Source organism: Podarcis gaigeae (assembly GCF_964106915.1).
Source record: "Podarcis gaigeae genome assembly, chromosome: 6".
Lineage (NCBI taxonomy): Eukaryota > Metazoa > Chordata > Lepidosauria > Squamata > Lacertidae > Podarcis > Podarcis gaigeae.
In genome coordinates, this window is record NC_139682.1 from 54,685,838 (window position 1) to 54,700,165 (window position 14,328).

A 14,328-nucleotide genomic window follows, 5' to 3' on the forward strand; every position below is an offset into this window, starting at 1 on the left:
GGCATTGCTAAAAAAAAAAAAAAAGCTGTCACTGTCACTTGCCCAGTTTGCTCTCTACATTAATGTACTAGTGCATAGTGCTCCTACAGCACTCTTCTTCTCCCCCGCTGCACTGTGGACAAAGCAAGCCAGAGTCTGGATTGTGATGTGTTTCCTCCAAACAAACCATGAACCGTAACTAAGGTTTGTAACTGGCTTACAACTCATGGTTTGTTTGGAGGAAAAACCATGAGCCTAGGTTCAGATGACATGACAACACAGACTCTGGGTTGTTTTATCTGCCGTGTGGCAGCAGGAAGTGCAAGGGAAAGGTGCTGTGGGAATGTCTGTGCAGTGTGTATTACACTTTGGTTTAATGTGCCATACAAACTGAACCATTATCATCAACCTTTATTATGGTCCAGAGACCCAATAAATCGTTACAAAGCAATACACAATTCATACAGCCTACTTCCAGGTTAAACAAGCATTTCGTTCAGAATATAGGGATCATTGGTTCTTGCAACCACCAATAAAAACTTGGCCACTGCTAATGTTCTAGCATTTGTCCGGTCTTCCAATAGGAGGACGAGCCATTTCGTGAATATATAACAAACTGATAAATATCCAGGCAAATGGGCTTGCTGTGGAAAGGAGTTAGACCTTGTTTTACTGTGCCCAATTCAAAATAAAACTGTCAAAATTTTCATTATATATAAATATGCCATTTCCTTTGCTCTGGCAAGATTAAGGAAAAGATTAAGTGGCAACAACAAGCAGCACTGTCCTTTCTGGATCCCAGGGACAGGCAGAGACCAGAATGGGAACTTCCAATCCTATCTATGTTTACTGCTTTTTGAAGCAGAGGCCACCACTGGAGTCCAGTGGCTTGAGAACCAAGACAGGAGTGTGCATGTTTATTTGCAGAACTCTGGAGCCTTCAGGTGCAATTTCCAGGCAGCCTGTTCAGAACCCGCATCACCCCTGATAGTTTCCTTCCTATACCTTTCATTTGTCACTCAGCTCCTGGCAAGCAACACATAATTTGGGACCAAGGCAGATATTATCAAGACATCCAAGAAATCAAACAGGGTTGATGTTTCTGCTTACTGAGATGCATAATCTCCCTCTGCTTTCTGCAAGATGGTTAATATATTTTCATTTGTTAATGCTTTTTTGTTCTCATGCTCTTTCAGCATTTATCATGGGATTACATTATCTATTGCTCTGCTGCTCTTGATTTTTGGATCAATTCTAATTATTATTATTTTTTAATGGGCTGACTTTACTTGACAATGTTTTTATTGTATGCATCTTTGATCTTTTGAAATGTGTCTAATAAATCTTGTAAAGAAAGGAAGTTTGCTTTGGTGTACCCCTGCAAATTTTAATATATTTACCTATGATTATTTCGTAATATATGAGTGAGACAAACTTAAAATTCTGATCAATATTTATCTGTAATTTCCTTTCTTCTATGTAAACCTAACTTTCCCACCCCCACTCTCTCATTTTTAATCTCCTGCTCCTTATGACAACATCAATCTGATGACTCCTTTACATTTTTTCTCTGTGGAAATGAAAATGCGATTATCCAGACCTAGCAGTCAGACTGATGTGTTGTTAAAAATGGCAGACTTATAAAATGCACTAAGAAGAGGACTCTGAGGATTGCTGTTTAGAATTTTATTTCATCACTACTTCTTGCATCTGGCTTGGTATTTCTTATGACTATCTGCAGTTCATTTTAGCTTGTCTCGGTTCCCTTTTTTTGCATCTTTTGTATGTATTTTCTTTACTCTGCCTCAGGATACAATTTCACTAGTTGAGAGATCCATTTCTGTCTTTGACAAAAAGGAATTGCATTCATCTGTGTAACTCATCCCTAATGAATGCTGTGCTCCTCATTAAACCCTGATTTACCTTTGTTTTCCTTTTCTGCACTGTCAACACTAACCATTTGTGAGCCCACTGAAAGCTGCTGCTTCAGGAAAATGAAACTGAGTACATACGGTACTAGCAGCATCCACATGGAAGTGTTTCAGAGAGCTTCATGGAATTTTTTCTTAGAACACAGTGTGTCCGTGCAAGTTCTTTTCCTAATCAGCAACTCCTAAAGATGTATTCAATCATGTGTTTACAATATGTTGTGGAAAAACCAGCATCTCTTACAGCACAAACATTCTAACCTCACTTTATCAGTAATATAGCATCTTTTATGCTTTGAAATTTTATGTCCACTAAACCAGTCTTCCCCAACTGGTGTGCTCCAGATGTTTTGAACTACAACTCCCATCACGCCTGATTAGTTGCAGCTGAGGGGGGCTGTAAACCAAAACATCTGGAGGGCACCAGGTTGGGGGAAGGCTGCATTAGACTATATTAGGCATGGCATGTCTTGGAAAAATACTGCTTAACTGGCAAAAAACTGGACAACCTTTCAGCTTCTGAATTTTAAAGAGTGTTGGAAGCTAATGCCCAATCTCCAGTCTTTGTTGTATCAACAAATACATTCTTGCAACACAACATAGCTACATTCTATGACACAAAATAGGTTAGGTTTGAAATAAGTGTGTGACTTCTTCTGCAAACCCACATAAGCCTTGGATGTATTTCTCAAACACCAGGTAACCCTGGGTTTTGCAAGGAAAACTGCCTTTAAAAGAAAGAAAAATCAAGAGCAGTTTGTGATGAGGGAAGAGGAATATCTGTGGTTTAACGTTGGGGAGGTGGAGATAATCCCTGTTGACATGTCCAGTCCTGGCTTACGGATGTAAGAAAAAAAAGGGTAATTCAAAATAGATTTATGAAAAAGACTTTAAATAAATATTAATAACATAATTCTCATTGATTTTCTATTGATCCTGAAAGCAAATAGTGATGAAGCAGAAGTGCAAGTCAGCTTTATTACGCCTTGGATTGATGTAAAAAGAGTTACTGGCTCTCAAAATTTTCACGAACCTGTCTATCTATATGTAAAAGTGTCAGTCATGTTTTCAACAGCTGGAAAGGAAGGTAAAGAAATCCCTCAAATTTAAAGATTTCTTTGTCTGGGCACCTGGAAGCAGTTCTGACAGGCAAGCAACTATTGGGAGATTTTTGCAACATGGAGCACAAGCCAAGGAAGTACAAGTATTCTGGGACCATATAAAGATCCTACAAGTGTTAAAACTGATTTGTTTTATTTATTTTGGTTGCTTTGGATAATGTTGAAAGCAAAATGTTGTCAAATAACATCAGAAGAAAGCAATGGCTCAATCTATATTATCGTTAACCAACCCATTCCCGTCAACACCTACTAAGCCTTACAAACAAACAAATTAAGAGAACCTGATATTAGAGAAAATGAAGATGCAGAACATCATGGTCTACTGAACTTCAGAGAATTTTTAAGCTGGCTGTTACTATAACTGCTCAACAACACCCTATTTTTCTTTGTCAGCTTCCCATGAACACTCCACACAGGGATGTTTCAAGAATCTGTTGGTGCTTGTAGCCTTCTTTGGTATCTGATAGCTCCTGAAATCCTTCTGAAACCCAAAGAAAGTATTACTAATACTAAAAGAAGAAAACAGAAGGAAGCAGGTTCTCCATGTTCAATTAGATATGTGTGGATTCATGCACAGCCCAATACATGGCAAAGCAAAATAGACAGCTGATAATCAAGCTAGCATATTATCATAAAGCTGTCAAAAGCAGGTAGGGCAATAGAATAACAAGCATGAAGTGCATTGTAACAGACAGATGATGAAGCAATCTCAAGACTTTACTGTATGCCAATTTTTACACAGGACAACTTAAACGTATCAGCTGGATCACATCAGCAAATCCAAACCTTGTAGGCTAGGAACTAGGGTTGGAAAGCTGTGGTCCTCCAGATGTTGTTGGACTACAACTCCAATTATAATAACGCAAGACCTGGTCTGCTGGATCATTCCAAAGACCCATCAAGTCAGCATTTTGTTCCCAGGTGCCTATGAAGCTCCACAAGCAGGACATTAGCACAAAATTACTCTCCCGCTCATGTTACCCAGCAAGTTGTATAGAGAGGCATCCTGTTTCTGATTTGAAAGAGTAATAACAGCTGTGGTGTCTAGTAGCCAATGATAGTCTTATCCTGCATGAATATGTCTAAATCCATCCAAGTTGGTCATCACTACATCTTGTAGTAGCAACTTCCATAGTTTAACTCTGTGCTATACTTCCTCTTGCCTGTCCTGAATCTCGCACCATTCAGCTTCACTGAGTGACAACAATTCATATATATATATATATATATATGCAGGTTTTGGTGTCCTCGGGTGTCTTCCCGTGTAAAAGTTGGGGTGTCTAGGCGACGTTTCGACGAGGTCTCACTCGTCATCTTCAGGCTGGTGCTTTCGGCTTCTTGTTACTGGAACAGAGCGGGATCTCAATGTTTGAGTTCCTATAAATACTGTAGAGGGGGTGTGGTGTCTAGCCTCCAATGTTCTGGGCAGAGAGGAAGTTCCCAGGCTAGTGTGCCTTTTCTTCTTTTGTTCCTTAATTACTTGAGAGATACCTTGAGTGATTTCTTGAGTGATATCCTGAGTACCACTTAGGTGGGTCATTAGGTGTGGATTAGTTGCTAAAGTCTTTGTGTCTTGACCTCAAGTAATTAAGGAACAAAAGAAGAAAAGGCACACTAGCCTGGGAACTTCCTCTCTGCCCAGAACATTGGAGGCTAGACACCACACCCCCTCTACAGTATTTATAGGAACTCAAACATTGAGATCCCGCTCTGTTCCAGTAACAAGAAGCCGAAAGCACCAGCCTGAAGATGACGAGTGAGACCTCGTCGAAACGTCGCCTAGACACCCCAACTTTTACACGGGAAGACACCCGAGGACACCAAAACCTGCATTCCTGTACCCGTGAAAATCTACGAAAGCAAATATATATATATATATATATTGGGGGGAGCTCCATATTCACTTTCTTCACGCCATGCATGGTTTTTTTGATTATCATGTCCCCCTTTATTCATCAAAACATTCCAATATTTTCCCTCAATAATTTTAGCTGTGATTTTCTGGCTCCAAATTTTTGAATGTGACAACCAGAACTAGATAAAGTATTCCAAGCACAGTTGTACTATATATATATATATATATATATATATATATATATATATAAAGGCATATTTCACTCCTAATGATCCATCACATGAAATTCATCCTTTTCATAAGCTGCCCCACCTCTCTTTCTTTGTCAGCCATTCTAAGTTCAAACCCCATCAGTGTATCATTTCTGATCACTGACCAATGTGACTGGGGTTGGGAGTCCAATAACATCTAAGAGCCACAGATTACCCACCTCAGTCACAGGCAGAATACCTATCAAGAAATTCAAATGCACATTGCAATATGTAATTTCCTAGCTCACAAAACTCAGCCAGAATGGACCACACCTTGTACAAGTTCAATATTTACAATCATGAAATAAATGAATGAAGAGCAAGATTATGAGCAAGTGGTAGACAGCTAACTCAGCCTACTCCAAGAACCTTCACTTCACTAGTCCAAACTGCTGTCATCCTTGTCATTCCTGTATTGCAGGGAATTGGACAAAATGAACGCTCAGGGTCCCTACAATTCTATGAGTCTAATGAATGTTGGAAATTCTGTATTACTGCTTTTGAGGTGGGGAACCCCTCAGAAGAGTAGGGTCTTCCCCAAATCAGGCATTCTCAATTGAGAGTCATCATTCCCCATACTGAGAATTCTTATTTTCCTACATCACGTTTGTAACCAGGCATGCAGCAGGTAAAAATGACCTCCAGCCAACCAGGAAGGGAAGAGTTTTTAAAAGACTGTATGAAGCACTTGCTTGAAGTTTCTGACAATAAAAAACCTAAATTTTGCCTCAATATCACCACTGAATTTCCTATATTTTGGATACGAATAATTAATTGTTATGCTGTAGTCATAGAAGGGTGTTGTTCTTTCAGTAAAATATACATGATAAAATCAAAGTCACAACCCTGGGGGAAATTACAGCAAATGTTTGAACTACAGACTGGCAGTGAAAACTTTGCAGTGGGCCACCCTGATTAAATAATTGATACTAATCAGGAATTGTCACTGTTGTTAACTACCATTTGTTCTGCACTGATTGAACTTAGCATCTAGGTATGTTGTACTCAGCATATATAATGATTTATAGAACAACAGGTACATGTTACAAGCTACAGCTTCACTCCCCGTCTTGCAACAGATATGATATTCACCTCATATTTTAACACAGATATGGGGATTTTTAATGTTACTGATTGCATAAATAATCCTGTGACCTGAAATGCTTCTTGCCCCCTAAGTGTGTTTAGCACAAATCCTGCTGTTTGGCATTTTGAATACAGAGCGTTATTCTAGATTATATAAGGTTTTCCTCTCGCGACACAGAGGATTGTTAATTCTCAGTCCTGCCAACAGGGTCACCACACCCCCAACTTTCAGCATGTCTTTGGGATCAAACAATCCTAAAAGGGTAAAGAACATTTTGGTTTTGAACTCTGTAAAACAGAGGTGTTTGGGTTTTTTCCCCCTTTTTTTAAATGGCACCTCAACTGCCAGCTCATAATGCCCAAACTTGAGAATGGATACTTAGAAAGAAGAGGCCCCAGAATGTTATGCTCAACGTGTACCTTTCTCAGATAACAATGCCCTTGGGATTCTTGTGTGCTGCAAATAGTTTTCTCACTCTGGAGATATACTAAAAAATAATATTTTAAAGCTACAAACAAACTTGCATGGGGGGGGGACAACTAACTAAGGAGCAGTGATGACATTAATTTACTTTTTCCAGTCTTTGAATCATAGTTCAGTAGCTCAGGCCTTTTAAAGGCTAGCTCCCCCCCCCCCTTTTGCCTTCCTTCTTATTCTTGATGTAAGCACTTTTCTATAATTCTGCAAGACGTGTATGGCAGTGGGCGGGGGGTGCTGTTTCGCAGACAGAAGATTGTGATTTTACACAGCACATATAGAAAGGATTTGTTTATTTATCTGATGGACTTGTATTATCCCACTTCAGAAAGGTATTTTCTAGCAACATGTAGCTTAACAATAAAAACAAAACAAACTAATATGAATAAGCAAGTTCAAAATTACATGTGGCAGCACAGGAAGCAATCAAGTTGAAATTTCAGATATAAAAGCAGCAGAACTGAAAAAGCAACAATAAACTAAAGCCATTTTTGCATGGCATAGAAGAAATTAGTAAAAAATAAAATAAAATAATCATCCAGCATGTACCTAGTGGAAATCATTCCACAGACTGGAAACTACTACAGAAAAGGCACATCACCTAACCTCAACAAGCAAAAGACTGGAAAAAATCTCTTAACAGATAATCAGAACCGGTGATCTTTGGCATACCTATAAATCCTGGGATCAAGGCAACACCTGGAAACATAAAGGTAAAGGTACCCCTGCCCGTACGGGCCAGTCTTGCCAGACTCTGGGGTTGTGCGCCCATCTCACTCAAGAGGCCAGGGGCCAGCGCTGTCCGGAGACACTTCCGGGTCACGTGGCCAGCGTGACATCGCTGCTCTGACGAGCCAGAGCCGCACACGGAAACGCCGTTTACCTTCCCGCTGGTAAGCGGTCCCTATTTATCTACTTGCACCCGGAGGTGCTCTCGAACTGCTAGGTTGGCAGGCGCTGGGACCGAGCAGCGGGAGCGCACCCCGCCGCAGGGATTCGAACCGCCGACCTGTCGATCGGCAAGTCCTAGGCGCTGAGGCTTTAACCCACAGCGCCACCTGCGTCCCACCTGGAAACATACAGGAAGTCAATTAAGATGGCAAGATAACGCTTGCCCATCATCATCATGGTAGATATGTTCTCAATATGAGACACTTCTGAAAAAGAACTGTAGCTCTGTAGTTGAGCACCTGCCTTGAATGCAGGTTCAATCCCTGGAATCTTCAGGTAGGGATGCAAGGTTCCCTACCTGAAATGGTGGTGAGCATCTGCCAGTCAATACAGACAGTACTAAGCAAGATGGACCAATAACATGACTTGGTATAAGGCAGTTTCCTATGTTCCTAGTGTATAGTTCCTAATGTATTGTAGTTGTCAAGCCTGAATGGTACAAGGATAAACATGGCCACGCTACGTCTGCTCAGAAGGAGTAGCAACTGGCACTCTAGTCTGAAGCACTTTGTGAAAAGTGCTGCATGCCACCAACACGACTTGGGTGTTCATAGCAAAGGATGGGTCTAACAGTACTGCAGACTTAAGAGGGCATGCAACTCTAAGCAGAACAGATCCTCAGTCAGGCAGACTACTTACCTACAAAACCTGCTTTAGGTTGCATCCCACCTTGAAGTGTAACTTTAAAATATTTAAATGAATAAAAATCCCATCTTGTTTGGACTGGGCTCCATTTTACAGCTGGACCTTTGTCCTTAACCAAAGCTAAAGGACCCCAGGACAACCTTCTGGAATCCACCAAGTGCTTACATTCCAATAACCTGGTCCAGGATGGTGTGGCTGATAGTATCAAATGCCACTGAGGTATCGAGAAAATTATCAGTATCACACTTCTTCTGTCCTTCCACAGCAGGTCATCAGAACCAACAAATCAGTTTCTGTGACAAACCTAAGCATAAACCCTGATCTAAATAATCAACATTATTTAGGAATGTGTAATTGTCCAGCTACCATCTGACTGATATCTGGTACTGGAAGTAATATTAGTGACCAGCCAGTAAGGTAAAGGGACCCCTGACCATTAGGTCGAGTTGTGACCAACTCTGGGGTTGCAGCGCTCATCTCGCTTTATTGGCCGGGGAGCCGGCATACAGCTTCCAGGTCATGTGGCTAGCATGACTAAGCCACTTCTGGCGAACCAGAGCAGCGGACGGAAACGCTGTTTACCTTCCCGCCAGAGCAGTACCTATTTATCTACTTGCACTTTGACGTGCTTTCAAACTGCTAGGTTGGCAGGAGCAGGGACCGAGGAATGGGAGGTCACCCCGTCACGGGGATTTGAACCGCCAACCTTCTGATCGGCAAGTCCTAGGCTCTGTGGTTTAACCCACAGCGCCACCCGCTTCCCATGACCAGCCAGTAGTTGACACTAATAACCACTTCCTGTGCATGTACTATGAAAATAATTAGGCAACACCCTAAATCTGTGACTAATTGTTTTAATTGTGCTGTTCAGGCTGTGATGAATGTCAGCAATTTTATCCCCAAGTAAGTCACAATAGGCCTTCAAGGTTTCCTTAAGATATTTCTGTGGACTCATTTGGGGACATCTCATCATTCAAAGACACATCAGTATATGGCACTGAGATGATACAATAGTGGTAGAACAGTATACTCGTTGGGTAGTATCACTGCCAGAGAGTGGTCTCAAATATGAGCTCTCACCTTTGTCCAGTCATATTTGTATTCTAGACATTGCCCCCACCTTCTTCATCAGCTATTGGATAAGCTAAGGCACTGTACAGGAGGGACGCAGGTGGCACTGTGGGTTAAAGCCTCAGCGCCTAGGACTTGCCGATCGAAAGGTCGGCGGTTCGAATCCCTGCGGCGGAGTGAGCTCCCGCTGCTCAGTCCCAGCGCCTGCCAACCTAGCAGTTCGAAAGCACCTACGGGTGCAAGTAGATAAATAGGGACCGCTTACCAGCGGGAAGGTAAACGGCGTTTCCGTGTGCGGCTCTGGCTCGCCAGAGCAGTGATGTCACGCTGGCCACGTGACCCGGAGTGTCTCCGGACAGCGCTGGCCCCTGGCCTCTTAAGTGAGATGGGCGCACAACCCCAGAGTCTGTCAAGACTGGCCCGTACGGGCAGGGGTACCTTTACCTTTAAGGCACTGTACAGCCTCAGCTCAATAATAAGAGGAGTCCACATCATTTCAGAACTCTATAATGTGATCAGGGCTTCAACAGGACCAGCAGCTACAAGAACAAAATCTCAAAGACTCTCAGGAATTATTCAGAATCCATCAGCCTCTGCGGCCATCTTAACAGGTCTGCAATGTGACACGTGAAATATCACTGTGATCCAACTCTCTGAACTGTCAGGATGTGTGTGTGTGTGTGTGTGTGTGTGTATGCAGCAGAGGTGTACCTCTGCCCAGCCTTGTGTGGCTCCACTGGCACACAACACTTTAAGCCACAGAACACTTTGAGCCATCACCAGCAGTTACCCCACTCACTGGTGGTAAACATAAACCTACAAAATGGGACATTCTGGAGGGTGGAGAGGGAGCAAGTAAATGAATCACTGGCTCTTCAGCAGGCCCTACTTCTGTCACATGACAGCAATGGACACGATCTGGGCCTCTTCGGTGCAGCAGCTTAGGTGTTGGCTAACAAAATGAACCAGGCTGATACAAGAGGTGTGGATGAGTGAAACTTGTTGCTCTGCTCTGTTAAGCCATGTTGCTGCAGACCAGAGGTCTGAATTGCTCTCCACACCTCAGTAGGAAAGGAGAGAGGTATATGCCTAGGGGCCTACTTCTCCTTGTGAACTGTTGAAACAATGTATGGCAGTATTAGCCAGAATTTAGGTTCAAATAGTGAAGCTGTATCTATATGCTGGGGCTAGAAGGGGATAAGATTACCTGGGATAAAGTCCACCTATCTCCAGCATGGCTCCCTTAATTCATGTGGATGGGGAGGGGGGGGGAGAGGGACTCTGTGAATAAAAGAAGGTGCCCATTATGTGCAGTGAGGCATACTTCCTGTGTGTACTTCTGTGGATTTAAGAGTGCGATCCTATACATACTCACCTAGCAGTAAACGTTTATAGGACTACACTGCTAATTTGTAAAAATACCAGCCATATGAAAAACCTTGTTGCACCGCATCTGGCAGTTCATGAGCAGAAAGGACAGAAAACTATGGTTAGCCATAGTTATTGTCAACAATATCTGGTACTCAGAAGTATATGGTTTCTGAATATGAAAGTTCCATTTAGCACTCATGGCTAATGACAGTTCATTTGTCTGAAATCTGGGGGCTGGGACTCACTGTATTTCTAGCCTGGTATATACTGCCAAGAAAATGTATTTGCTACCATCTATCTTCTTCAGCCTCTGATTTTTTGGTAAGCTGTGCTATTATGCATGTAGGTCACCTTTGCTAATGGATCACAGGAAGGAGCAATTCTTGTAATAATATGGCCTCTATATGCTACTCCTCATGGAGGTTTTTAAGATGACACACATTTTGAAGAAAGTCCATACAAGCTCACTTAATACTAGAACTAATTCTCACAAAATGCTATTACATTTGCTCAATGGAATTGAATGAGAACAGGTACAGAATACAGGGGAAAATATCCCACCCTGTAATATAGCTAACTTATGGAACTCACTGCTCCAAGATGTAATGATGATGTAAACAAAAACCGATTGATCAATGACTTTAGCCATGGTAGTTCACTAGATCATCCACATTCAAGAGCAGCATTTCTTTGAATAGCAGCTGCTTGGCTGCAAACAACAGAGGACTGTTGCATTCATACTTTGCTTGTGAGATTCCTGGAATCATCTGGCACACTACTTTTGAAAGCAGGGTGATGCTTCTGTTTTATTCAGCAGGGCCCTTTTTATGACTTTTTCTGTGGTAACTACATCCTCAACTTCCTCATGACCAATCTGCCCATGTTCATCCTTTGGTTTCCATGCCTATCACACGTGGCCAAATAACCAAAGGCCTCCTCATTCCATGCACAGAATCGCTGCAACAGTTCCTTCTGGACCCTCGTTTTCTAGGATCTCACAAACTTCCCAGTCCTTGCCATTATGTCCATTTCAGCATGCTACCCCTGACCCAAACGCCCCCATCCTTTCCTGTAGCCATTCCTTCTTCGGCCAGAAACATTCATTCAAGCACTCTTGAGCACCTTAGGAAAATACTCTCTTAAAAATAAACAAAAAAACAAAACCCCAGATTATTACTGTTGCCATTCTCATACGAATGAGCATCCCTGTGCCTCTGAGAAGCCCCATCCTAGGCCTCTGCAGCAGAGACCCCTGGAGACGCATGAAACCCCTCCCTCAGCAACACACACACACGGAGACGGGCAGGCCCTACAAATAGCGGGGCTGCAGTCGGGCCTCTTCCCTCCCACCCATTTCCCTGGGTGGGGGAGCAGGAGCAGCAGCAGGAGCAGCAGCTTCTCCCCGACCCTTTCCTTCAAGGAGCAGGGAGGTTTTTTAACTGGTCTGGCCTCCGGATTGCACCCCTCCCCTCCGCCCGCCGTCCCCGCGCGCCCCCCGGTTGCCTCACCTGCCAGCGCCAGGATCTGGGCCTTGTGCAGCAGCGGCCGCTCGCCCAGCTCGCGGGGGCTCTCGTCGCCGTCCTCGGGGTCGTGGGCAGGGCTGCGGTAGACGGTGTAGACCTTCTGGTTGTCGAAGTCGAGCCGGGATTTGGGGCTGAAGCCCTGCACGCACGACACGGGCAGCGCATAGCACACGTTGTCCTCCAGAAACCGCACGAAGGCGTACATTATTGTGGCGCGAGCGGGGGGCGAGTGGGGGGGGGGGAGGCGGCCCGGCGACGAGCTGGCGGGGCGGGCGGGCGAGCGAGGGAGGGAGGGGGCCGCGCGGCTCGGCTCCCTCAGCCCCAGCGCTTTCTGTTATTGTTCCTGAAAATCCGGCTCGGCGCTCGGCTGAGCCGGTCTAGGCTGCACAGGGTTCTCTTTGCCAAGGCAGCCTCGGGCTCGGGCTGCGAGCAAGCAGCACGAGTCGAGCGCCGAGCGGAGCGAACCTCAGCCTGGCACGCGTCTCAGAGAGAATCGGCCCGGCGCGTGCGGCGGGGGAAAGTGCCGCTCGCTCCCTGCCAGGGGATGGCGGAGGGGGAAGAGGGAATTCCCAAGTGATGGGCGACTTTCGGGAGCATGCCTCCCATCAGCTAGAGAGAGAGAGAGAGAGCGTGTGAGATGCCAGCTGCGGGTCCGCGCTCTCTGCGGGGACTGGGGCGCGGCGGCCCCGATCCTCCGTGCCACGCGCGGCGGGGGAAGCTGGGGGCTCGCAGGCGGGGCTGCCCAACGAGATCGCACGTGTGCTGCGGAGGAAGCGCCTTTCCCGCAGGCTCCCCATCGCCGATCCCCATGAGGAGGCGAGCAAGCGGGGGGTTGCCCTTGGTAAAGTTCAGCCACAGTTTAGACGTCTCCCCCGGCGGCCCGCTGGATGCCCCCTCGGCGGCGGCTGCTTCCTCTCCCGGTGGGAAGCTTGTGAGCCACCCAGAGGGGATAGGCGAGCGGGCCAGTGCCTGTTGCTAGCTTGGCCTCTCTCTCTCCCCCACCCCCGAGGCGAGGGGAAGCGAGCTGCGCCTTGCACGCCCTCCAGCTCCCAGAGGGCTATAGAAGAGCGTGCAAAGGCGGCAGGTCCCTGCACAAGTAGCAGCAGCCGCTTCCTCTCGCAAGGCCCGACCGGCCGCCCTGGCGGATCCTTCCTGTCGCGGCACCCCCGGAAAGAGCTGCCTCCCACGCTTCGTCTCAGAGACGTAGCATGGAAGATTGGGCCCAGGAGATACTTGGAAAAGGAGAGTCACCCTGGCTGCTCGTGCAAGGGCCCGGGGGTTCCCGATTGTGCTCTATCCGGTTAAGAGCACCAGTGGCGTAGCGTGGGTTGTCAGCACCCGGGGCAAGGCAAGTAATTTGTGCCCCCTAACCCTTGGAGCCAGGTAGGGGCAGAGAGCTGCGAGTGCGAGCGCCCCCCCCCCATGTTGCGCCCGGTGCGGCCGGCCCCCCCTGCACCCCCCACTCTACGCCACTGAAGAGCACAGGTTAGGAGCAGCTGCTCCTGTAGGGATCAAACACTGTTCTCTCTTCTTGTTCGATCTTGCTCTCTTAGTAGTCTTGCTTGTCCCAGTCAAATGGCATGACACATGCAGGCTTCAGTTGGCCGCAAGGTACTGTATTGCCCAGCTGTGGACTTTGGAGTTCAGAGAGGGAGCCAGTGCTCTCTGGGTCCCCAGCCGCCTTATTCCACCAGCTAGAGATGAGTGAGTGGCATGGAGGCAGCAATAGCAATTCCTATCACTTGCCCATCTTGGTGGAAGAGCAGGCAGCAGCTATGTGGTGCCCTCTGAGAGGAGAGAGGAGGAAGTGCTAATGCTGCCCTCACAGGTGACACGCTCCTGTAACCCCTCCAGGCACTTCAGCATTCTTCACTCCTCCCTGAGGCAGCTCTTCAAGGCATGGGAATCTTGAAGTTCCCTCAACACCCCTCCCACTTACACAGAGAAGACAGCACCAAGAAAGCAACTCTTGAGTGATCACAGAAATGTACAAATTGATTCAGAATTGCCTTTGGAAAATAGTGTATCTTCCAAATGGTCATAGGTATGTATTATTACGCAGTGATAAT

At 45.6% G+C, this 14,328-nt stretch overlaps 1 protein-coding gene across 4 annotated transcripts in view; it reads right to left on the reverse strand.

Moving 5' to 3' along the window:
• Positions 1-14,328, reverse strand: part of BEND5 (BEN domain containing 5) — a 736,551-nt gene that overhangs the window by 321,665 nt on the left and 400,558 nt on the right. The window contains exon 1 of one of the 4 annotated variants that reach the window (XM_083742457.1): positions 12,245-13,393. The exons of 2 other annotated variants lie outside the window; for them this stretch is intronic. In XM_083742457.1, the coding sequence (XP_083598583.1) occupies positions 12,245-12,464 (220 nt within the window). In that variant the 5' untranslated portion in view covers positions 12,465-13,393. Of the gene's footprint in view, positions 1-12,244; positions 13,394-14,328 lie in introns of those variants that run through there. One more of the 4 variants, XM_083742458.1, reaches the window with a different exon arrangement.